Source organism: Fringilla coelebs (assembly GCF_963513975.1).
Source record: "Fringilla coelebs genome assembly, chromosome: 11".
In the NCBI taxonomy this organism is placed as follows: domain Eukaryota; kingdom Metazoa; phylum Chordata; class Aves; order Passeriformes; family Fringillidae; genus Fringilla; species Fringilla coelebs.
In genome coordinates this window covers 4,556,522-4,579,444 of record NC_140037.1, presented here as the reverse complement: position 1 = coordinate 4,579,444, position 22,923 = coordinate 4,556,522, and the positions used below count along the sequence as shown (strand labels likewise).

Here is a 22,923-nt window from a genome sequence, read left to right as displayed (position 1 = left end):
GCAATGAGTATCTTCTCTCCAAATATTTACACAGCATAAATACCCACATGGGGAAGGGGAACCTTTGCTTTGGCTCCAGCTTGAGCACACAGAGGGTGGCCCCAGGTCCTACAGTGACCCTGATGAGGAGGGACTGCTGGTCAGACCACACACCTATCAGGGCAGACCTCTGCTTCAGTGTCTCCAGCCCCATAGGCTGGGAGAGAAGCAGTGGCCCCAGGGTTACTGGGGGTCAGAGAGTTAAAGCAAGGCAAGCAGGGGGGGCTCCATACATATGGGGCAAGGGCAGGGACTTGTTCCCCTACCCAACCCCTGTTCCCTGGGGGCAGCACCCACCCAGCACCTGGACTGGGCTGCTGCTCTGCTGTCAGCCTAGGGCAGGTTGCTGAGTTCCTTAATGGCCTGAAGGATCCTCTTCATATGGCCCACTTTGGTGATCCCCAGGTCCTGCAGGAAAGAAAAAGAGGAGGTGATGCGTTTGCAGGGGGCAGCTCTTGGCCCTTGCTGGCAGACAAGCCACAGCGTGGAGGATGAGCCCAGCTCCCCGTGCTCTCCCTTGGTAGATTGTAGTGCTTGCTTGAAGCCCACTGTCCTCTTGAAATGACATCCCCATGCCTGAATGCAGGTGAGGGTCAGGTGCTGCTGATCCTGTTTGGATAGGTGTATGGAGCCTTGCAAGCTGGAGGACCAAGGCCACCCTCCTCCCATGCTTCCCCACCACTGCGCAGAAGCCGCACAAGTTCAACTCTGCGGACCCAGATGTAGGGCCAACCTGCCACCAGGAGGGATAGGGAGAGGAGGGATGGAGGACAACATGCTCCCCAGGGCTGGGGGTCCCTCAGGAGGCACAAGGGGGTTGTACCTTAAGGTCTCTCCTCTCCAGCAGAATCAACTCTGAGCCCTGGATGTCATGCCGGACAAAAATGTCTCTGTATTCCCCTAAACCAAGGGTTTCCAGCCAAGCTGCCACCTCCTCGGAGCCCCACTTGTCTGCTAGCAGGGAGGAAAAACCACAGTGGTGGACTGCTGGGGCCTGTGGAGGCAGTGGGATGCAGCAGCGCAGGCAGCAGTGATGGCTGCCTGTGGTCAGCAGCCAGCATACCCCCTCCCACCCCTGACTCCAGCAGGGCCAGAGGCCACAGCCTGCTCAGGCTGCAGAGGTCTCTCCTCTCCTTGGCTTACTTACAGAGCACCGGAGCTGCTCCCCCTCAACCAGACCCCCAGCTGTGGACAAGGGATTTACCCAAAGGTCTGAGCTGTACCAGAGCCCCCTTCTCCCCCTAGCCAAGGAAGTATGGGGTTGGGGTGCTTGCTCTGCATGTCTGATATCAGAAAAAGCTTTAAGGGGCTGTTGGTGACAAGGGTGCCACCCCCAGGCAGCCAGGTTCCCCCTTCCTGAGGATTCTTCCCCAGCATTCCCAGGACAGGAGATTGAAGGATAGGTCAGAACAGGGGGGTCCTTTCTAGCATGGACTGCACCACCTGTCTCTCCCTGGCACACTGCTCACTTTACCTGGCAGTGCACTGTTGGCCTTCTGCTTCTGCAGCTTGTCCTTCTCCTTCCTGGGCTTGGGGATGTTGAGGCGAAGCTTAAAGCTGCCCTTGCTGGTACCTTCCTGTGAGAAGCCAGGCTTGGTGGGATGCTACAGCTCCCTCAGGCTGGGCTGTGCCAGACCTCAGTCCCTGTGCACCCACCTCCTCAGAAGGGTGGGCAATAGGGCCCAGCCAGTGGATGTCCAGCAGCCGCTGCAGCTCCTGGCCCAGCACACTCAGGGGGCCCTGAAGCGCCTCCTCCTCCTGGGGCGAGTCCAGCTGTGGGGGACAGGGACCATACCCAACCCTGCTGCCACCCCTAGAGGGGCTTTGGGTGCTCCCCAGTCCCTCACTCACCACCTTCCCTTCCAGGAATGCCCTGGTCTCAGCCCACAGCTCTTTGATGCTCAGCACCATCTCCACAGCCATATTCCTGCTGAGAAACTGGGGCACAGGGGGGTAACCCCTTGAGCAGCAGGACCCCATGGGGTCTGGGTAAAGGCTGCCTCACACTCCCAGTCCCCGCTCACCTCTGAGGTGCCAGCAGCTTTGTGGGAGAGGGCTTCACTCAGTGCCAGGGAGCTGGCATTGACTGCATGCGCCAGCTCCTGCTCCATGGCTTTGTGAGCCTTGGCTGCCTCATGGATCCTGCGGGTGACAGGGGCTGGAGCTGCCAGGGCTCCCCTGGGCTGGGCATGCACCTCTGCATGGCCACAGCACAGCTCCCCCTTCCCTGTGCCCACTCTATTTCCCTTCCCACAGTCTGACCTGGCAATGAGGGTCTCAGCGACCCGTGAGACCTGCTGCAAGAGGCTGCTCTCCTCCTCAGTCAGGTACTCCATGGACTGCTGGGAGCTGAGCCGTGGCCGTGTGGCTGCTCGGTAGCTCTCCCCTTTCTGCTTGTCCTCCCAAGACTTGAGGGTGCTTTCAAATGCCTGTGGGGGACAGACATGGCCCCTCTGAGACAGTCATACCTCCCCATGTCCCAGCATGGTCTTGCTGAGCACCTCAATCTCACCCGGTCCCTTGTCAGCATCTGGGCTCTGTTCTTGTGCTGGATTTTGATGACGCCGGGTGGCTGGATCCAGGCCTCTCCATCCACCTGCACAGGGACACCCTCATCGCCCCGGATGGTGATCTTCACCATGCGGCACTGTGGGGCACACAGCCCAGGGGTGGCATCAGTAGCTGCCAGGCTGAGCAGAGCTGCACTGCCTCAGGCTCCACTGCCGCCCCAAAAGCGTTCAGGCATTAGCTGTGGTCCTGCAGGGTACCTCACCATTACCTGTGCAATGCGATGGTGCTGGAGGTTGATGACCCGTGACACGGCCATCTGGATGCTGCCAAACACTGCCACCACCTCCAGCTTCCTGTCATCGAAGGATGGAGCCCCAAAGTTCTGTAGAGGATCACTACACATGAAGACTTCCCTTTTCCCCCATGTGTGCCCAAGGCAGGGACACCCTAGCCCTGGGCTATCTTAGGACTGGGGAAAGGACATCACGCTACCCAACTCATCTCACGGTACTGGCACTCACATTGTCCTCCTTGGTGCCTCCCCAGAAGTTGATGCCCCCAGCATAGCTGGGGATGTTGAGGACAGCAATGCCCTGCAGGCTGGGCAGTGAGATAGGCACCCCATCACACTGCAAGAGAGGGCTAAGCCTGGGGGGCTGCTGTAAGGCTGCCCCTCCCAGCCTTTCACTGTTCTCCCTGCCCTATACCTCCAGCTGTACCCGCTGCTCCAGGTTCTTGTAGGTGCGCTGCAGGAGCTCCTTCGTGCCCAGCACCCCATACCACATCATGTTCTTGGTGCGGCTGCTGTGGGGCAAAGTCGAACAGATGAGGGGCTCTGGGCTCCCCACTGCCTGTCACATGCTCCACACCTTTCCTGGGGTGCTGTGCTGAACAGTCCCAGACTGCTGGCCCCACCTTAATTTCCTCAATTCTTGCTACCTCCCAGAAAAGCCAAAGGTGCAGCATGTTGCACCCAGATTTCGATCCTTCCTTGCCAGCATAGCAATGTCCCTCTCTCCAGGTGCAGAGCAAGTAAATCCCACTGAGTCCTCACGTCTTCACCCTTTCTGGGGTGTTTGCAGCCTGCCACCAAGGGGTGCTCATCCCAGCAATGGGTGCAGGTACAAAATCTGCTGCAGGAAGGATCTCCAACACAGTAGGCCTGAGTCACCCCTATGGCTCCCAGAAACTTGATAGCACTGGAAAGCCAGGGGTACATGTTTTTTCCCGGGGGAAATCTAGGGGTTCCAGCCAACCTGCACTTCTTGGGGTGCTCATCGCGTTTGTTGTTGAACTCCAGGGAGATCTTTGCATCCAGGCCGATGCCGAAGTAGTTATTCATGACACATTTCTCCAAGAAGTGTCTGAAATCAGCAAAGAGGGAAAGCAGGTTGAGCAGCAGCTGCACATCGGTGACTCTGGGCTGGCATCAGAGGATGCGGTGTAACACCCACTGGAGCAGAGTGGCTGGCACTGGGAAGCCTGACCAAAACTAGCAGGGACGGCTGCTAGTTTCCCTCAGTCACCATGGCAGGACACCCATGGCACAGCCAGGACCTGCCTGCAGGTGGGAACACCAAGCTCGAAGCAGCAGCTGGAGATCCCACACCATCCACAGGCAGGCTCCCCCAGCATGGGCACTGCTTGGCCAAGGAGGGCCTGGTAGCAGGGATGCCACACTGGTGGGCAGCAGCCACCTCAAAGGGGCAGCATGGTACCAGCTCTGCTTCTGGGCAGCAAGAGTGGGCCAGGGTCTCCGGGGAAGGCAGAACATCTGACTCACAGGGCGCTGGGGTCTTCAGGGAACTGCAAGCTGCCAAAGGTGTCTGGCCGGTCCAGGATGATGGATGAAGACGCAGAGGTCACCGTCACCCGCCGGGAGCCTGGCCAGCGTGACAGGGAGGTAGCTGCCACATGGGTTCACCCTGAGTCCATTCCACAACTCACCCCCATGCTCCCACAAAATGCCACGTGCCCTGCTGGCATCTTACTGAGCTTCTCCTCCTCCTTGTTTAACTCCTCCGAGCTGTCCTTGCTGGGGCCCACACTGCTCTGGTAGGCTTGGGTCTGTTTGTTCTGCTCATCCACAGCTGTATACAAAGACGGGCATGACAGGGAGTCTGTGCAGCTCTGCAGCCCCTCCTCGTGTCAGCCCTGTGGGCTCGGACCAGGAAGGGCCCAGGGCGGGGCCACTGCTACCATCCCAAGGATCCCAGGGAAAAACAAAGGCTTAGGTCCAGCACCAACCCAGTGTGGCTTCATAGCCCCTGCCAGGCTGCTGCAGCATCAGGGAAGCTGCCAGCTCCCACCATTCCCTCACCTTTCTCTGTCTGCTCAATGATTTGCCGCAGGGCTTTCTTCAGGCTGTTTGCCCGCAGCATGAGCTGCTCCTTGGATTTGAAGATGCGAGGCTGGGCGTTGGGGTTGAAGCTGCCAGCTTTCTCCTCATCCTTGACATCAGCGTGGGTGGCCTGTGCCATTTCTTCAGGGGCCATGATGGCCTGAGCTTCCTCATTCAGCTCCCGCACCAGTGAGTCCAGCTTTTCATTCAGCATGGCGCACTGTGGGACACCTACCCTACTCAGCACCTGCCACAAGCTGCTGCCCCCCACCAGTGCTGGGTGCTTCCCTGGGCACTATGAGCGCCTGGATACCCCCAAGCACCTGGACACCCCAAGCATGACACACCCCAATCCATGCTCAACAAGGGCATAGGCCTGAGGAGCAGCCCCTCCCCTGCTCAGGGGGTCTGCCACCAGCTTGACCCAACCCTCCAGCTCCCCTGCAACACACCTTCCGTGCCATCAGCTCAGCCTCCTGCTTGTTCTCCGTCGCTCTCTTGTAAGCCCGCCCAACTTCAGTCACAAAGTCATTGACAGTGCCACAGAGGAACCTGCCAAGGGAAGTGGCGGGAGGTCAAGAGGGACACAGCATGGCCAGCGAGGCACAGCCAGGGCACCTGCTGGGATGATACCCGCTGCTCCAGAGGGCCAGCACAGCCAGGATTATCTGCCAGGCACCAGCATGGCTGGCAGCTGCTGGCAGCCAGTTGGGACAGCCTGGCCGAGGGGGTGCAGTGGTCCTGAGGACAGGCCCCAGCCCAGCAAAAGGGGCTCCTGGCACCCCCATCAACAGCCCCTTCCTTACTTTGCAGAGGAGATCACCACTGAGTGCTTGTCTGACTCCAGGATCTTGGCCAGGTGGAAGGCAACAGAGTCCGCGTACTGGGAGATCTGGACCTGGGGGATACAGGTGGGGACAGCTGGACACCTCCCACCTTGCCATGTGCCCTGCTCAGGGATGCAGCTTTGCCCAGCAAGTCTTGAACTAGGGATGATCAGCCCTTATTCAGCCCACTCCCCACCACTGAGGGTAGCCATGCCCATGCTGCTGGGCAGAGGGGAGGTCAGTCACATCAGGAGGGAAACTGAGGGGCTGAACAGGAGCACACAGAAGAGTCCAAAGCAGCTGGCCAGTGGCAGGCCAGGTCTACCTCACCTTCTGCCTGCTCCCAACTGCACATGCCAGGCTGAGACTTGCCAGACTCATTTCATTGCATGCAGTCAACTCCAGCCCCCTCAGAGCCCCAATCCCCAGGGACCCCCAGAATAACCTCTTCCTGTGCCATCCCTCCCTGTGTGTCCCTGAATTGGGTTGAACAGCAACCTGCCCTCCAGCCTGCCCTTGCCATCTCAAGCCCCCAGATGCCAACAGTTCCCACCTGGATGTTGGAGTCCCCATTTTCCTCCTCCTTCAGGGCTGAGGGGGACTGCTTGGGGGCCTCATAGGTAAGCACACTCCACCTGCCAAACAGAGACCATGGCTGCTTGCCATGTCCTGACCCCCTAGCACAGGGACAAGCAAGGAACGGGGACAGGCTTCCCAAGAGATGCCAGGGTAGGAGGGACAGAGGTGTGTATTCCATGCTCTGCTCACCGGTCCAGCATCTTGGTGGTGGCCCTTTCCAGCTTCTCCAGGATCTGCAGCAGCTGAGTGTCATCGTCGCATAGGCTGCCCCAACCCAGGACCCGTGCAAGGTCATTACCAGTCCCCAGGGGCAGGACACCCAGCTGACACTGCAGGAGAGAGACAGAGTGGAGGGCTCAGAGCAGCCCCCAAGGGCACCTGTGACACCCCCAACTCTGCTGTATCCATTGCTTGGCAGCACGTGGGGCACACAGAGTGTGCCAGTGCTGGGGATGGTGCCAGCCTGCACTAATAATGCCAGGCACTCCCAACTCACCTGCTTGTGGAGGCCAAGGGCATCAATCTCAGAGAGCACCCAACCCACGCTGCCATCCCCACCACACACCAGGATTCTGAAGGTGGAGAACTTCTGGAAGAGGCGCAGCCTGGGTGGGGGGCAAGCAGAGAGGGACTAGGTGCTGTGCCAGCTGCCCACTGGGATCCCACCAAGGCAATTCCAGGGTGCTCAGGCTGGTGCTTACCCCAGGTGTGGGCCCCCATTCATGAGGTCAAAGACTTGGGCTGGGTTGAGGAACTGCTTAAACTTGCGCAGAAACTTGACACCCTGGTTGTCCCCACTCTTGGAGTTGACAAAGGCCAGGAGAGGGCTGGAGCAGGTCGAGGGGCAGGTGGCTTTCCAGAAACCTGCAGTAAGCTCAAAAGCATGAGCCCCAGCACTCACTGCCCACACACACTTCAAGAAAGCAGAGAATGGACACTCCGTCTGTGCCAAGCCCAGCCTGTGGGGTGCTGGGGCAGGAGGGGCAGTGATGGGGATGTCCAGGGGATGGCGAGGGACAGAGGGAAGAGGAAGCACTATGCTTTTAAAGAAATGAGATGGGGAAAGAAATGTGCCCAAGGCAGAGCAGGATTGACAGCTGGCCCAGAGCCCGCATCTGCCTCAGGCACATCTTGGCCATCCCAGTTCCCTGGCTGCTCTCTACAGGCTTTTCCCTTGGCAGACCAAGCAATGCTGCAGCAGGGACCGTATCAGCCATCATGCCACTGGCACCAGCCCCACAGCTATTGCCCTTAGAGCCCCATGGGCTGCAACCAGGAGCCCTAGCACCCCCACCACAGCAGGAGCATGGGGGCAACATCCCCACAGCCCCCCCCTCCTTGCCTGGCCACTGCTCCATCTCCACTCCCAGCTGAGCAGAGCCGAGCAGTAACACAAAGCACTGAGAGCTGCTGAGTCAGAGCGTGGGCTGCAGCGGAAGAGCTTGCTGCCAGCAGTACTCATGCTGCAGCAGGACAGCATGGCAGGACAAGGGGGACACTGAGGCCTTGCTAGGCTGTTCCCAGTCGGGTGGGCAACAGTCACGGCCATGGATGGCTGGGCTGCTGGAGAGGGACAAGGCAGAGATGCTGCCAGGGATCGGCCACCAGCTGCTGAGGCTCTGGAGCTGAGGAGCAGCCGCCTGATGGTTACCCTGACAGCATCCCAATGAGTAACGAGGCAAATGAGGCAAATGAGCCACCGGCTGAGCTGAGTGGTGAAAAGCAGTAAAGAATGAAGAAAGAAATATCCGGAGGAGAAGAACAGATTTTGCTCAGCGGAGGCCAGCTGGGCCCCTCAGGAGAAGGAGACAGCTGGGGGGGTCCCCCCACGCTCCACATGGCTTCTCCCTGCAGTGTCCCCTGCCAGGGCAAAGCTGTGCTCTGCACTACCAAAAAAACAGCTGAGCTTCAGATACTGAGAAATAACCCAAGCAAGAGCTTTATCCTGCCTTGAGAGATGCTGAACCATTGAGGTGCAACAGAGGACAGCCCACCTCAGGGGTATAGGGTTGGCACTGCTAATCCCAGCACAGAGGCACCATGTCCTGAGCTCCTGCAAGTGGTGACCTGGCAGGAGCAGCTAAAGCCACATGCGGGCAAGAAATACCACCCCAAAGCCCACAGAATACCACCAAGCCCTGAAACAGACTGTAAGGCAACAAGCAGCCTCCAACTAAGGCAGGGGTGTTGACTCTGGAGCCTACTGAAGGTACCAACACAGGCACAGTGCAACAAGTCAAAGCTTCCAGAAGACCTCAGGGAGCTCAGAGCCCTATCCCAAACAGCCTGTCCCCCCACCAGACCAGCCCTGTGCCCTCCACAACTCACCATCAGAATCGATGCTGTTCAAGGCAGTTGGGGGGATGATGGACACTTTGTACTGGCCCAGGGGGCACCTCTTGCCAAGAAGCTCCTTGCAGGCACTGTGAACCTGGGAACACAGCAACACCTGTATAAGCAGAGCTGGGGGACGCAGCACCAAAGTCTCAGCATCAGCTTTCCCAGAGATGCACACAGGAGGGGCAGTGCTGTCTGTGCTGGGAGAGGGGTGGGGACAGGGATGGGTGTGTCCTTACAATGGCCTTGCACCAGAGACACCGCCAGTCCTGCAGCCTCCGGACACTGCCACAGGTCCGGTCGCAGACAGCACAGCGTGCACTGACGGGCAAGTTCCCCTCCAGCCACTGATGGGGCATGGCCACCTACAGAGAAGAGCAGCTACCAACAGCATCCTGCATGCTTGAGGGAAAGATCATAGGCCACCTCTTTCCCCAAACACCATGGAAGTGGTGCCATGCAGCAGGGCAAGTTGGGTCTGGGACCCCTCCCATGTCCTCTCATCCCTGCCCACCTGGCTGCTTGAAGCCATCAGCATGTGAGGCAGGGCAGACATATCCCCAGAAAATGTCTGGAGGTGGCCCCACTCAGACAGCAAAAAGGGATCCTGATACAGGGTTCCAGAGGAAGTGTCCCCAAACTACGCCCCTGCAGAGCCAAGCCCAGAGGCCACACAGTGCAGGGGACAGCTACAGTTTCTTCCCGCTTCCTGATTTGGGCGCAGCAAGGCTAGTTCTGATGGAGGATCTGTCCTGCCAGGATCCCTGGCAGGGACTCCCCTGCTTACCCCATCCTCATCCTCGATGATTTCAATGCCGATGGAGGCCAGAGTCGTCCACTTGCAGTTGTTTGTAGCTCTGACGGCACAGCGTTTGTGTGCCTTGAACTTGCAGACTGCATGGGGGGGAGCAGTGAGGAGCAGGGAAGGTCCCCACGGCATGCACACCCCTGGTCCCAAACCCCTCTGCATCTGGGCAGTAGGTATCATACTGTACCACTCCTGCTCTGGCCCAGCCTTGAGAGGCTGCCCTGCCCTGATCCCAACCCCTGCCCGCCTCCCAGCAGGACCCCAGCACTGACCTTCACAGGAGAGGCCATGGGAGGTGACCCCTGGAAGAGCTTCGCGGCACACATTGCAGAAGGTGGGGCGGGCGTGGGAGCAGGCGTACCAGTTGTGCATGCCCGAGAAGTGCTCCACGTTGAACTGTGTGGCCTGGAGGCACAGCCCTGCCCCATCAGTGCCTGGCACCCTCAGCTGGCACTCCCTCCCTCCTGGCCCGCCGAGTCCCCCCAGCCCAACTCCTGTCCTCCTTGTGGGCCTATGCCAAGGGCAACAGCTCTTGTCTGGCAGTCCAAGGCACACAGAGGGAAACGCACTCCACATAGAAATACGGATCCATACAGCACCCTGCCCACATCACCTCATGGATCTCCCACTTCTGGACAGATTTCAGGGCCGTGATCCAGTCCTCCATCTCCTTCCGGTTCTCCGCACATAAAATGAGCTTCCTGAATGGCGTGATCACCTGCAACAGCCACCACCCCCACGTTCTCTCGCAAGGCCACTGCCAGGACAGCCAGAACCCAGCATGGACCCCAGCAATCTCTGCCACAGCAGTGCCACCTTGGGCAGCAGGAGGCCATGCTATGGAGTGCTCCATGGCTCTGGGGGGATGAGGGAGGTCTGTAATGCCTCCCCACATGGTTCCGAGGTCTCCACAGGGTGCAGTGGGTAGCCCCACACCTCCCTCACCGTGAAACTGTTGTTGATGTTCTTGGTGCTGGTCTCGGCCACACTGGCATCAGACAGGTCCACCTCATCAAAGATCAGGGACTGCGAGGGAGGAACCAGAGCCCCAGTCCACCAGGCAGGGATCTCTGTCCCCTCCTAGGCTGGGAGGCTCAGGTCCCCCCCAGCTGGGCATGTTGGAAGCACCCTCCAGCCTACCTTGGCATCCTTAGCATAATAAAGTGTCCTGCCTCGCAGCTTGAAGTATCGTCTCTTCCACCTCTGGAAAGAGCTCGTCTGCTTCAGCAACAGCCCCTCCTTTACGCTCTTCTGCAGAGACCACAGTGTCCTGAGCTCCCATAGCCCCCCAGGACCATCAAATCCACCATTTTCCCCTGTGACACCAGTCCCCGGGTCCCCAGGAGCACAGACTGGACATTCTGGGGCTCTGTCTCTGCTGCATGTAGCAGGGAAAATTATGTTCCCTGCCTACCATTGCCTGGGCACTGGGCATTGCCTGTGATCTGGAAGGATGCTGCTGGGCATGGCAGGGCTAGAAGATGCAGGTCTCCAGCAGTGCAGAGGCTCCACTGTTGCTTCCTCTCCATCCCCAGGATAGTGCCTGGAGATCCTCACCCTGCTGCAGCTCCCTAGAAGCCAAGGGCAGAACTGGAGCCAGCAGAGCTTCCTTTAAGAGGACACCAGTGCCCCAGAGATACCAACTGCATCTTCAAAGTGGCATTACCTGGGCACTACAGCCCCAGCCAGTTTGGAGAGCAGAGCCGGAGTGCAGCCAGCTCTGCCTTGCCCCCACAGCCCCTGGAGAGGACAACCTGGGGCTGAGGGTAGCCCGCAGCAGGCAGAGCATCCCCTGCAGCACAGTGCATCATTGCAACCTGGCTGCCCGTCCTCTGCCCTCCCCAAAACACAGCACCTGCCAATATTTACCCTTCTCACAGTTGTGTTTACAAGACTCAATTAATTAGTATTTGCAACATGGCTATGAGCCTGAAAGAGGCGGCAGAGATGCTCTGGCGCTGCCTCATCTTTGATTGTATCTTCTTTAAACACCACCAGCAGCTCTGTTCAGCTGCTTCTCTGCAATTAGCTGCCACAGTGGTTGTATCCAATCCAGGCACATGATGACAAGCCACATTTAACGGCAAATTAGCACTGGGCATGAGGGCACAGCGAGGGAAGCATGGCCCCGGGGCTCTGCACTCTGGTGCCAACCCATGTGCTGCAAGAGGTGGCAGACAGGCACCCATCAGCCTGCAAACACACCAGCCCCAGGTCTCAGCCTTAATCTACTGCCCCACGGGTCTGAACCAGATGGCCAAAGCACCAGAAATAGCAGAAGCCTTCACAAAGAATCTAAAACCATGCCTGGGGCGCTCCCTGAGCCTCAACTGTCCACATGCGTAACCCTCCTGAACCTCCCTGGGGCACCCACCACATTGTTCCCTGCACTCCTCCAGCCTGGAGTTTGAAGAGGGATGTTTTCAGCCTTTATCACTCCCCAGGACTGGCGCAGAGTTTGGCTGCGGTCAGTCAATCACCCTGATGCCTCGGAATGTCGGTGCAGGTTCAAGGAGCCCAGCGATCCCCAGTGCCAGCAGCCGGGGCACACTGCGTCCTTTTCCTGGCCTCTCAGATGTGAGAGCGCAGAGATCCTTCCAGTGGGGTCCAGCAGTGACCTCAGATCTACACACAAATCCTGCACCCTAGCAGTCCTTGTCCCACACCAGGGGACAAGCCAGGGTCCTGCCATAGCCCGGTAGGATCCAGCCCCGAACACCACATCCACCACAGCTGGCTGCACTCATCAGGCACAGGTCCCGTGTTTGCTGCAGTCATTGCTGCTGTTGCAAAGGACAGGCAGCGTGTGACAGCAAGGAGTGGTGTCAGGAGCTGTGACGGTGAAGGGTGGGGAAAGGGGGGGGGGGGATTGGGAGAAAAGGATGACAATGAGAAGGAAGAAGAGGCGGGTCCATGATGGAGCCTCAGGGCTATCACAGCAGGGGCATAGGCACTCTGCCTGGCTCCAGGGCCACGTGAGTGGCAGGATACAGCAAGGACTGGCTGCCTGGGAGGGTGGCACCCACTCCTGCAAAGGAGGGTCAGAGCCGAAACACCCCCAGTAACAGCTCCTGACAGCTGCAAAAAATCATCACCCAACCCCAAGACGTCACAGCCCTGGCCCTCCCAGGGACAGGATGCAGCTGCCCTGAAAGGCAGACTCTTCCACCTTCACCACAACACCCATGAGAGCTCTCCCACCTTCACCACAGCACTTCCAATACCATGGCTCGGGGGTCTGTGCCTCAGTTTTCCATCAGTGCAGACTAATCCCTAGCCATCCCAACATCGGGCGGCAAAATTGGTGCAGAGAAGCTGAGGGAAGCACCTCTCCCCCCACCCACCGTTGTGGGCTGCTTTGGGCATCAAAGCCCGAGCCCTCTGTGTCTCCATGTGCAGCATTTTGCTGCACAACTCCTCAGGTAAGCAGCTGTCCATCCAGGCTGCATCATCCCTGGTGTGTGATGCTATGTGGTACAGGTTCCACTGGTGCCCACATGGGGCCAGACAATCCCTCCCTGGGGAAAAGAGGCAGGTCCCCTTTTCAAAATAAGCCCTGGAGTGCAGTTGTCCCACGCTGCCTGGGCAAGCACACAAGTCTGGGGTGCCAAAGGGCTGTTTTGGGATCTCACTGTGGTAAGCCACCCACATACCTATTTTTTGACCATGGGTCTCAGCCAGGAGCACCTGCTCCAGCTGTTGGGGCAGGGAGCAGCTCCCAAGTGGCTCCATGGTTTTGGACCCCTGCTTTTGGAATGAACAACAGGAGGACACCTAAGAGGCACCTGAGGGCCAAGGCCAGCAGCAGGCCCAGGCACACAAGGGGAAGCCACGCTGCAGCAGCATTGCTGGGCGAGCCCAGTGTTTCCTCTTTGCAAACAGGAAAGGGGTGATGATGGCAAGGGCAGACAGGCCATGCCAGGGTGGCATCACCCCTGCTGTGCTGGCTCCCCAAAGCCCTGTCCAGAGCACCAGGGTCACCACAACTGTATAATAAGTGGCTATTACGTACCCTAGAATGCAAAAGAGCTGGAGCTCAGCACCTGCAGCACAGGGACCGCCTCTTCTTCCTGGAGCGTTCTGGGGACAATGGGAGCACTGGCTCACTGGGCTGGGAGCTCTGCACCAGTCACGGCACAGCTGTAAAGCACATTGTGCCACCCACACCCCAAAACAAACCCAAGCCCCTCCACTCACCCCAACCACAGCTTTTCTTTCTGCAAAGCCCCAGGCAGCACTGCAGGGAGCCTCAGCAAAGCCAGAGCTGGTCTCACCACAGCAACCAAGGCGGCACACCCAGAGCTACATACAACCTGCCCAGCAATCAGCCAGAGGCCAGCTCCCATGGAGGGCTCTGTCCCAGCACTCCACTGCCCCATCCCGAGGTCCCTCCCTGCTCTCTCCAGCCCAGGGGGCTCAGCACCAGCACTAGGGAGATTCCAGAGGCACAGGGCAGAAAGAGAAAGGCGAGAATGAAGCCATACAGTGTCTGCAGACATACTACCACCTCCAAGTCAGATGCAGCTGAAGTGGCAGTGGCAGCGGAGCCTCAGAGGGGACACAGGTAAAAATGACCCTGGGAGGATGGCCAGCCACGTGCTGTGCCAGGACTGGGCTGGTTTCCAGAGACCATCATGCCACAGGCTGCCTGTGTGCTCAGCACAAGAAGGAGGCTTGAACCGCAGTCCAGGGCTTCTTCCAGGTCAGGCTACAACCTGAAATGCCAACCCTTCCCTCAGCCCTAAAGCAGAACCCCAGGATGCAGCTTTGGTCTGTTACCCCATTCTCCCAGCTCTGCCACCCCTATTCCTGGGAAGAGCCCATTGTGCAGCCAGGTCTGACCACAGCTGGGGCAGGAGGGTTTTCCTGCTGGGATCAGCTTGGACAGTGATGAAGTGCCTGGAGAAGAGCCAGGAAGGTTGTTACCCAGGAATGCCATAAGATATGGCTCCTGAGCACCACACTATCTGCCCACACAGCTGGCCACCCTACACCACTCCTGAAGGGATATACTTGCCCCTATGACCACACGATGCCTCACCCAGTAGGAGGAGAAAGGAAAGAAAATAACTTGTCAACACACCGACCTGCATTGCACCAGCATCATTCCAGGTGGCCACCCTCCTGCCCCAAGTGCAGCAGCCCACTGGGCACAAGCCAGGGTCCAGTTGCATAAGAGCTCAACCCCTAGCTGAGCCAGCAGGCACCAGGACAGTAGAGGAAAGCTGGCAGACCTCAAACAGCCCAGTTGCAGGGCTTCCACCAGCTGCTAGGCACCCCACAGGCTGGAGTCAGTTGGAAACCTTATCAAGTTTTGTGACACAGCAGAGCTCTTCCGGGACTGGGCAGTCAGGGGGCTCAGTGCCTGACAGGTGCTATGGCCCCACAGGCTCAGATGCTCCCAGAGGGTGGTGGAGCTTTCTGCCACTGCAGGACCAACCACAATATCCCTTCCCCGTGCTGGGTGGATACTTAAAAGGAGATTCCAGCACCAGTCCTGACAAGCCATCACATCATGCCCACAAGACCATTGAAAGGCAACAGACAATTAACAGGAGGAGAGGAATGAGGAAAGGAGCCCCCAGAAGAAAGGCAACCCCCCTACAGCACATTATCCATCAGCTGCGTTTTAGAAATGAGGTCATACTTCCCAATCTACAGCCACATCGGTCTCCAAGCATCATGCTAGCAAGCATCCCACATCAGCCCAACCTTTACTAGTTCATCCCTGCACAGCCCTCCCACTCTGCCCAGCAGGGATGGGAAAGAGCTGATGGACAAGAATGACATTCACATAACTGAAAAAGTTAGCATGAAGAGCGCAGAGTGCTTGAGAAACCTCACAAACATCCGGCTAGTGACAGTGGGGCTATCTTCACACCCCAGGCACCAGCTTGGTGAGCCCTGATTAATGAGAGCAAGCCCAGCCTCCCTGGTCTCAGAGAGTGTTTTCTTGTGCTGAGGTGCAATTTCCTATTTTTCATCTCTGTCCATTGGCAGACACCACTGAGAAGAGCCTGGTTCTCCCTTCGCTGCACCCTCCCTTTCAAAAAGCGGGGACCCCTTGATTACAGTCTCTCCTCCAGGCTGAACAATCCCTGCTCTCCCAGGCTCCCTCTGTGAGAGAGATACTCGTGTCCCACCAGTGTCAAGTCTAGAGGATGCACTGCCCAGGAGCCACGGTCCACCCTCCTGCTGCAGAAGAAAGATTTCCAGGCTTGGCCCCAGCCAGCTCTACCTTCTTTCTTCATTTTTTGGCCAGGATTTAGCGCTCAGTGGGCAGCCTTCTCCACCGCCTGGCTCTACAGCACTGCCTCACCAGGCTCCCTACAGCTGCCCAATACCCCGATATGCACAGGTACAGAACACCCCAATATGCACAGGTACAGCTTGCCTCATTCCGAGGGCACCCTGAGCCTGCAGGATGCTCAATACCTGCAGCAAGGATAAGGGTACCAATAACCCCACTGACCTCCCCGAGCCCCATGGGAGGATTCTGGTGGGTCCCACAGCCCCACCAAACAGCTGTGATGTATCTCAAGATCAGGAATTCAGGAACACAATTCCCCTTTCCGAACAGCAGACAAGCCATGGTCACCCCTGCCCACCATGGCCATGCACATCGTGCCCATGCCACGGGCAACCCTGGATTCCCGGCATGCACCCTGCTGCGTTCCCCTCGATGCCTCTACCTCCCAGCTCCTCACAGCAGGAGCTGTCACTCATTGAACCAAACAGCACTGCTGGATCACTCTCTGCCTCCGCTCTGGGAGGCAGATGCTGAGGAAGTGCTGGGGAATGAACGCCCCAGACACAAGGGCAGGATGTGACCCACCACCCCCATCAACTCAAATGTGTTGGTGCGCCCCAGAACCAGCCCCTCTCTCCCCTTCACCTTCTCTCCAAGCCCAGTCTTAAGGGGACCAGTGCTGGGAAGCAGCATCACATCCCCCTCCCACTCTGCACTTGCACACCTAAAAGCTGGTACAGGCAACTGGCAGGCCCCAGAGGCATTGAGGAGGACTGGGGGGGGGCGGAAATGTCAACAAGATTCCATCCATCCTGAAGCCTTTCAGTCCAGCAGGGACACCTGCACCTGGCAGTTGTTTTTGTCACTGAGCACAATGACCTCGCCGCCTCCACAGCAATGCTGGCACAAAGCACCCCACAGGGTGTCCACAGTTGCAGCCTGGAGGTGTGGAGTGGGGAGGATATGACTGATGTGGAGGCTTGACAAAGGGATGTGGGGGCATGAGCATTCAGAGTGCAGAAGCACTGGGACTGGGGAGCAGCATTCAGAAGGATTCAACAGATCCCAAAATGATCCTCACTATTCCTCTGCCAGGGGCTGGACAGCAGCCTGGAGTGGGAAAAGCTGCCTGCTTCCATCACAAGAGACCAAGGTCTCCCCAGTCAGTGTGGATGGGGTGGGGGTCCTGACCTTTCCCAGCCCCCCAACATGGCGGGCTCCTATAGACCCTCCCTCTCAAGCACCCCACCCACCACATATGACCCAAACTAGGACAGTGAGCCCTGACACCCCACCACCTGTTGTCTCAGGAGCTGCCACCCTGGCACTGAACTCTCCCTTATAAACTGTGTTCTTTAGGTACCTACCCCTGGGGTGCAGGCAATGATTCCCTTCCCCTACTCCAGCCCCACCTGGGTGCCAAGGATGTCAAGACAGGGGTGTCACTCAGGAAGGTGCCTGCCATGGCACACACCCTGTGGCTGTGGCTGGAGTGACAGGCAGCACATATGCCATGTCAGGACTGTAAGCCTGACCTGGGTGGCAGCAGCAATGTCATCCAAAAATCCTCATCTCCATAGGGAAGGAAGGAGTCCATCCAACCAGACGCCAGGCTGGCAAGTGCAGTCCTGCCCAGCTGGACCAGGGCAAAGGCATCCTCAGGAAAAACACTGAACCCCAACACTGAAAACAGAGGTGGCAGGGGAGGCATACACAGCTCATTCTCAGGCCCCTCCAGCTCCAGCCCTGCCAGCTCTCACTCTCTCCCCCAGCTCCATGGGCTGTTAACCCAGACATGTCATTTCCACCTGCCCATCCATCACACCACCTGCCTCCCCTGGCACGCTATACAGCATGGCTAATTGCTGATGGCAAGCAGGATGTGGGTAGCAACCACAGCAGGCAGGGAGACAGCCTTTCCCCACGTGCAGCCTGTCAGCAGCGAGGCCAGAACCTGCTGGTGGTATGGGGGGCTTTGACAATTGGGCTGGGGCTCAGAGCATGGTTGTGTTCCTGTGCTGCTGCTGTAGGACATGGGCACAGCCCAGCCATCTGCCCCTTCCCCTCAGACTTCCTGGCATTGATGGCTCCCTGTGATGTTCCTGTGCCCCACAGCATGGCAAGTGCTGCATGGCAAACTCTAGCACCTACTGCTGCCCTTCCAGAAGGGTGCTGAGGGCTCATACACAGAACTAAGCATCCCCATGATGCCCACTGGCCTGGCCTTCCCACCAAGCCTCCTCCCCAACACCCTGCACCCAGCATAGCCCTCTTCACCCACCTGGCAGCCAACTTGGAGAGGGCAGAGTTGATGCCAGCCTGCTTCAAAGAAGGGAAAATTGAGGTATGTTCCTTGAGCAGTCAGAGGGACTCAGTAAGAGCCCCCTCAATGCCCCATGCCCCAGAAGTCTCTCCTGCCAAGTGGAAAGACCCCACAGTGCTAGGTTGGGAGAATGCAATTTCCATACCCTTGAGCAGGTATCCTCTGCCCCACCTCATGCCAGTGCACCAGGCTTGGCACAACAGCCAAGACAGGGCCAGCAGGAGGGGAGCCTGCCCCAGCCCCAAGCATCCCCACAGCTGCCACCAGACCCACACTGCTTCATTCTCCTTCCTTCATGCCCTCAGCACCCAACACCAGAGTCCAGTGATAGCCCCCTTCTCCAAAACTACATTCCTATGATGTGTTTTCCGAGCTCTCCCCTCTCCCTGGAGCAGCACAGCCACCAAATCTCCACTGAGGAGAGGCTGGCACTGGAAGCTGGCTGTAGGGGGATTTCTGGCTGCCCCCGTGTGCCACCCAACACTGCAGGCACTGCCTTGACTCATTCCGCCACCTCCTTCCCACAGCTGAAAGGTGGATGCAAAGGACCAGCATGTCAACTAGACCATCCTCCAAGCACTGTGTATGCATCCTTCCTCCCCAAAATGTCCCCCACAAACCTCCTTCTCTCCCCACATCCCACCTGGCCATTCGGCCCAGGTTATTTCTGCCTGCATTGCATTTCACTGTCCTGACGTGGGACCTCTGATCACACACTCCTGTTTGGCTAAAGGCACCACAGACGGTATTTTGTAGGTACTATCAAAAGAGCTTTTTCAGAGTAAACTGTGATACACACACACACTCTCTCTCCAGCTGCTGTCATGCTAGTGGCTGGGAAGTATGAGTGTCATGTCTGACCTCAAAGGTGTTCCCATCTGTCCAGCACACCACCACTGGGGACTAGATCTGTGGCAATGGGGCCCGCAGGGGAGCTGGCACAGCCAAATTGATCTGGGGCACTAGGAAAGATGCAGGTTCCATTTTGCCACCCACCAAGCCTTGCACACACAATGCCTGCAGCAGGGTGTGGGATCCGAGGAGCATACAGAACTGTCATGACCCTAAATCTCAGCCCCAGAGCATCCCAAAAAGAGTCCTCTTCTTCCAGGGACAGGTAAGGGAACCCAGGGGATACAAATGCAGCATGAAGGAAATGTGGTAGGGGCTCTCTGGGTATGGGAGAGACCCTGCTCCTGAATAGTGGGATAAAATCTGTGCTTCACAGCCCCATATGACCAATGCTGACACTACCACTGTGGGGTTTGCATGTTTCTATGTGCCCTCCCACAGGACACAGGGGGCCAGAACCCTCCCAGCTGTGGCTGGATCAAGTCTGCCAGCAGCAAGAACCTGGTACTGATTTACACCCTGGTAAACTCCCCTGCCTCATCCTCAGCAGTGACCCCACACCCAGCCAGCTCCTCACCACCAGCATCCCCCACCCCTGACCTTGCTTCTCATCTGCCCCGAGGTGGAAACCTTCCGGATGAGCTTGTGAGAACTGTCCTCCTGCTCGCCCTCGCTGTCGGACGACTCTTCACCACCAACCTCGGGTGAGATAGGTGCCAGCTTGTCCAAGTCCAGGGATGACACTGATTCCCGGGTCTTCCTCGAGAACAGGTCCCCAGACACCAGCTTCTCGGCCATCTTCCAACTTGGCTTGGCTCAGAGCTGTGCAGCCCCTGATGACAGCCCAGAGAGGACAAGGACACATAGGAATGGAGGAAAAGCCCTGAAGAGGCATGCATGGCCCCTCATCCTGTAAGGCTCTGCTAGCTGGGAGGTGCAGCCCTGGAAATCAAGGGAGATGGCACATCCTTGCCCAGAAATGACACTCAGGGTGGCATCCTTGCAAGCAAAGTTTTCCTTCCTTGCCTTTTTTTCAGTGTCCCAACTATTCCCAACGTTGTCCCTGACTTGGGCACAGGAGACTGTGGTTGCCCCACGCTTGGGCATTGGTACATTGGTGCATAGAGGGGTGGAAGCCATTCCCGCAGCCTGTGCTATTTCTCCTTGTTGCCCACCCCCGAGGTGTTGGGCTGCCCTGTGTGGCCGGGGACAGCGTGGGGATCTTCACGAAAAGCAGCAGCTGGACCTAGCCATCCCTCTGGCTCCGGCAACTGGGAAGGGATGGGTGAGCCTCCTGCGCCCATGGGTCGCGAGCCCCGAGCAGGTGACTGCGGGTGGGCTGGGATGGATGGGGGAGCGCGGGGTTCCCGCATGCGGGGGAAGCCATGTCCCCATGGCATCCCTGCCGGCCCGAGGGCTGAGGAGGAACTGGGGGGCACCTACCTCTACAAGCGAGCCTGGACGGTAGCAGGGCTGCCGTGGCCGGGCCGGGGGTGGAGGGGGGCAGCCCACGGCGCCGTGCCGGGCCCCACGCACCTACCACGGGCCGGCTCCGCCGCGCCCTCCCCCTTCCCCGCGGCTGCCGGCAACCGCGGTGCCGTCTCGGCGCAGCAACAAGCGTTGCGGCGAGAGGAGAGGGAGGGGGAGAGGGAGAGGGAGGGAGGGAGGGAGGGGGAGAGGGAGGGAGGGCAGCGCTGCCGCCCGCGCCCCCCCCGCCGCCCCCGGGAGCATTGCCTCCTCCAGCCCCAGGGCTACCGGGTGCCGGATCCCCGCCGAGCATCCCGCAGCACGCCCAGGAGGGAGAAGGCGCAGCGCCCCCCGCCCCGCACACACCTTGCACGACCCGAGCCGCCGCCGCTGGTGCAAGGTCGCTCCTTCTCCGGCCCCGGCCCGCCGTCCGCAGGCCCCCCGGCCCCGCCAGGACGTGCCTCCGCAAGCGGCCCCGGCCCTGCCCCTGCCGCAAGCCCCGGCCTGCTCGGCACGGCGGGCGCTGCTGCGCGGCGCGGGCGGCCCACGCACGGCCCCGAGCATGCGGGCACAGCGGGCACCCGCGCGCCCCCGCGCGCATCCGTGTGCGGCACCCGCGCGGGCACGGGAGAACACGTGCACGCACGTGTGCGCTGCCCGCCCACGCAGGCACGGCGGTCACACCCGGTGTGGGTGTGCTCACGCACATACGTGTGCACAGGCTCGCACATGCACGGGCGGACGCGGCTTCCACCGTGCACGAAGGGATGCTCCCCTCGCGTGGTACATGCATGGCACGGGAGAGCACATGCCCCACTGCAGTGCACCTGTGTATGCACCACCCACGTGGGCAGAGCCAGCACATGCATAGGCATCGCAGCGACACATGTGTGCGTACCGTCCGCATAGGCATATGAGCAAGCAGTCATAGACCACACATGCCTGCACACTCCAGGCAAGGGAAAGCACATGCACCCTGTGCCTGCACATAGATCCGTGTGGGCACGGGAGAGCACGTGCACTGCCACTGTGCACTGCACTGTGCATATTTGTGCATTCCCCACATGGACCAGGGCAGGCACATGGCTGGCACAGGTGAGCATTCACACCGTGGCCACACACATTTTTGTGCACACACCCGCACGCACACCCCATGCACAGGGGAGCGTGTGCCCCATTGCCATGCAACCATATGGGCATATGGCGTTACATGGAGGCACGGCCGAGCACGCACACAGATGCTGCCACACAGTTGTACAAACACTGCACAAATGTGCTGGCAGCCCAGAGAGCCACCCATGTCCTGAGTGCATCTCCAGCAGGGTGGGTGGAAGGATGAGGGAGGGAGCTTCTCCCCATCTGCTCTGCTGTCCTCTGGCGCGATGCCCATGAGTGCTGGCTGCAGATCTGGTGTCGCCAGCACAAGAAGGATGTGCTGCTGTTAGAGTGGGTCAAGAGAACATCACAGAGATGCTCTGAGGGCTGAAAACCATCTACTGTGGAAACAAGCTGTGAGATACAGGGTTGTTCAGCCTGTAGAAGACAAGGCTCTAGTAAGACCTTAAAGAAGCATTCCAATATACCAAGGGGGTTCCAAAAGGAGAGTTTTTCACAGGGCATGGAAAGACAGGAAAAGAGGCATCAGTTTTATAGTGACTTATGGTGAGTTTGGATTACACAGAAAGAGGAAATCTTTTTCATGGGGGTGGTGAGGCACGGGCACGGGCTGGACAGAGAAGCTGTGGCTGTCCCATCTCTGCAAGTGTTCAGTGCCAGGATGGATAGGGCTTGGAGCAACCTGGCATCCCTGGAAGATGGCCTTGCCTAACCCTAACCCTAACCCTAACCCTAACCCTAACCCTAACCCTAACCCTAACGCTAACCCTAAACCTGCCCATGGCAGGTAGTATTGGACAGAATGTCCTTCAATGATCCCTCCCACCCCAAATCTTTCTGTGATTCTGTGGCGTGCATGCATGCAGATAGCCCCACAGAGGTGTGATTGCAGAGAACATGCCCTGCAGGGCATGTGTTGGAGCACACACACATGCATGCACATAGTGGGGTGTGATGCCAAACATCTGGGGAGAGAGGCTCTGGCCTCACTTTCCATCCCACAGTGTTGCATGGGCCCCTATGCTCATCTCTCACTCCCTGCTGGTCTGGGCTCTCCAAGCTGGCATCTCCACATCCCTTCCTTCCTGCTGGGCCATTCTGCCCCAGCACAGGAAGGGCTCTCTTCTCCCTTCCCAATGCATGGTTTTCCCTTTTGGGCTGTAATGGACTGTGGGAGTGAGGGGGGCCTACTATACGCGCCCTGCTATGGGGTTTGGACTTTTATGCTCCAGGATTCCCCATCTCCCACATGCGGAAGGGGTGTCTCATTAAAGTATCCCTACCTGCCATGTCCTCATCCTTCCCCAGCTCAGGTGTATGGGTTATTGTGGGACAGATCTGGGATCTGTAAAATGGAGAGCTCGTCACAGTGGGGACACAGACACCAGGGCCAGGGGCTACCCCACCTTTATGGGTTCTGTTTGCAACTCTGAAGTCTCACAAAGGGATCCCCAGCACACCCCTTGCCATGGC

General features: G+C 58.5%; 1 protein-coding gene across 1 annotated transcript; it reads right to left on the bottom strand.

Annotated features, from left to right (window-relative positions):
* Positions 1-372: 372 nt before the first annotated feature.
* DGKK (diacylglycerol kinase kappa) lies at positions 373-19,665 on the bottom strand (the record flags this gene model as incomplete). Its single annotated transcript, XM_084213220.1, has 29 exons — positions 373-447; positions 863-993; positions 1,514-1,616; positions 1,696-1,812; positions 1,891-1,977; positions 2,064-2,181; positions 2,302-2,468; positions 2,552-2,686; positions 2,819-2,932; positions 3,072-3,179; positions 3,258-3,354; positions 3,807-3,914; positions 4,334-4,433; positions 4,542-4,640; positions 4,871-5,111; positions 5,344-5,443; positions 5,698-5,789; positions 6,272-6,353; positions 6,487-6,626; positions 6,794-6,902; positions 6,999-7,161; positions 8,626-8,728; positions 8,874-8,999; positions 9,422-9,528; positions 9,715-9,847; positions 10,056-10,160; positions 10,388-10,468; positions 10,583-10,693; positions 19,468-19,665. The coding sequence occupies 29 exons, from the start codon at positions 19,663-19,665 to the stop codon at positions 373-375; spliced, it is 3,450 nt and encodes a 1,149-aa protein (XP_084069346.1).
* Positions 19,666-22,923: the final 3,258 nt, after the last annotated feature.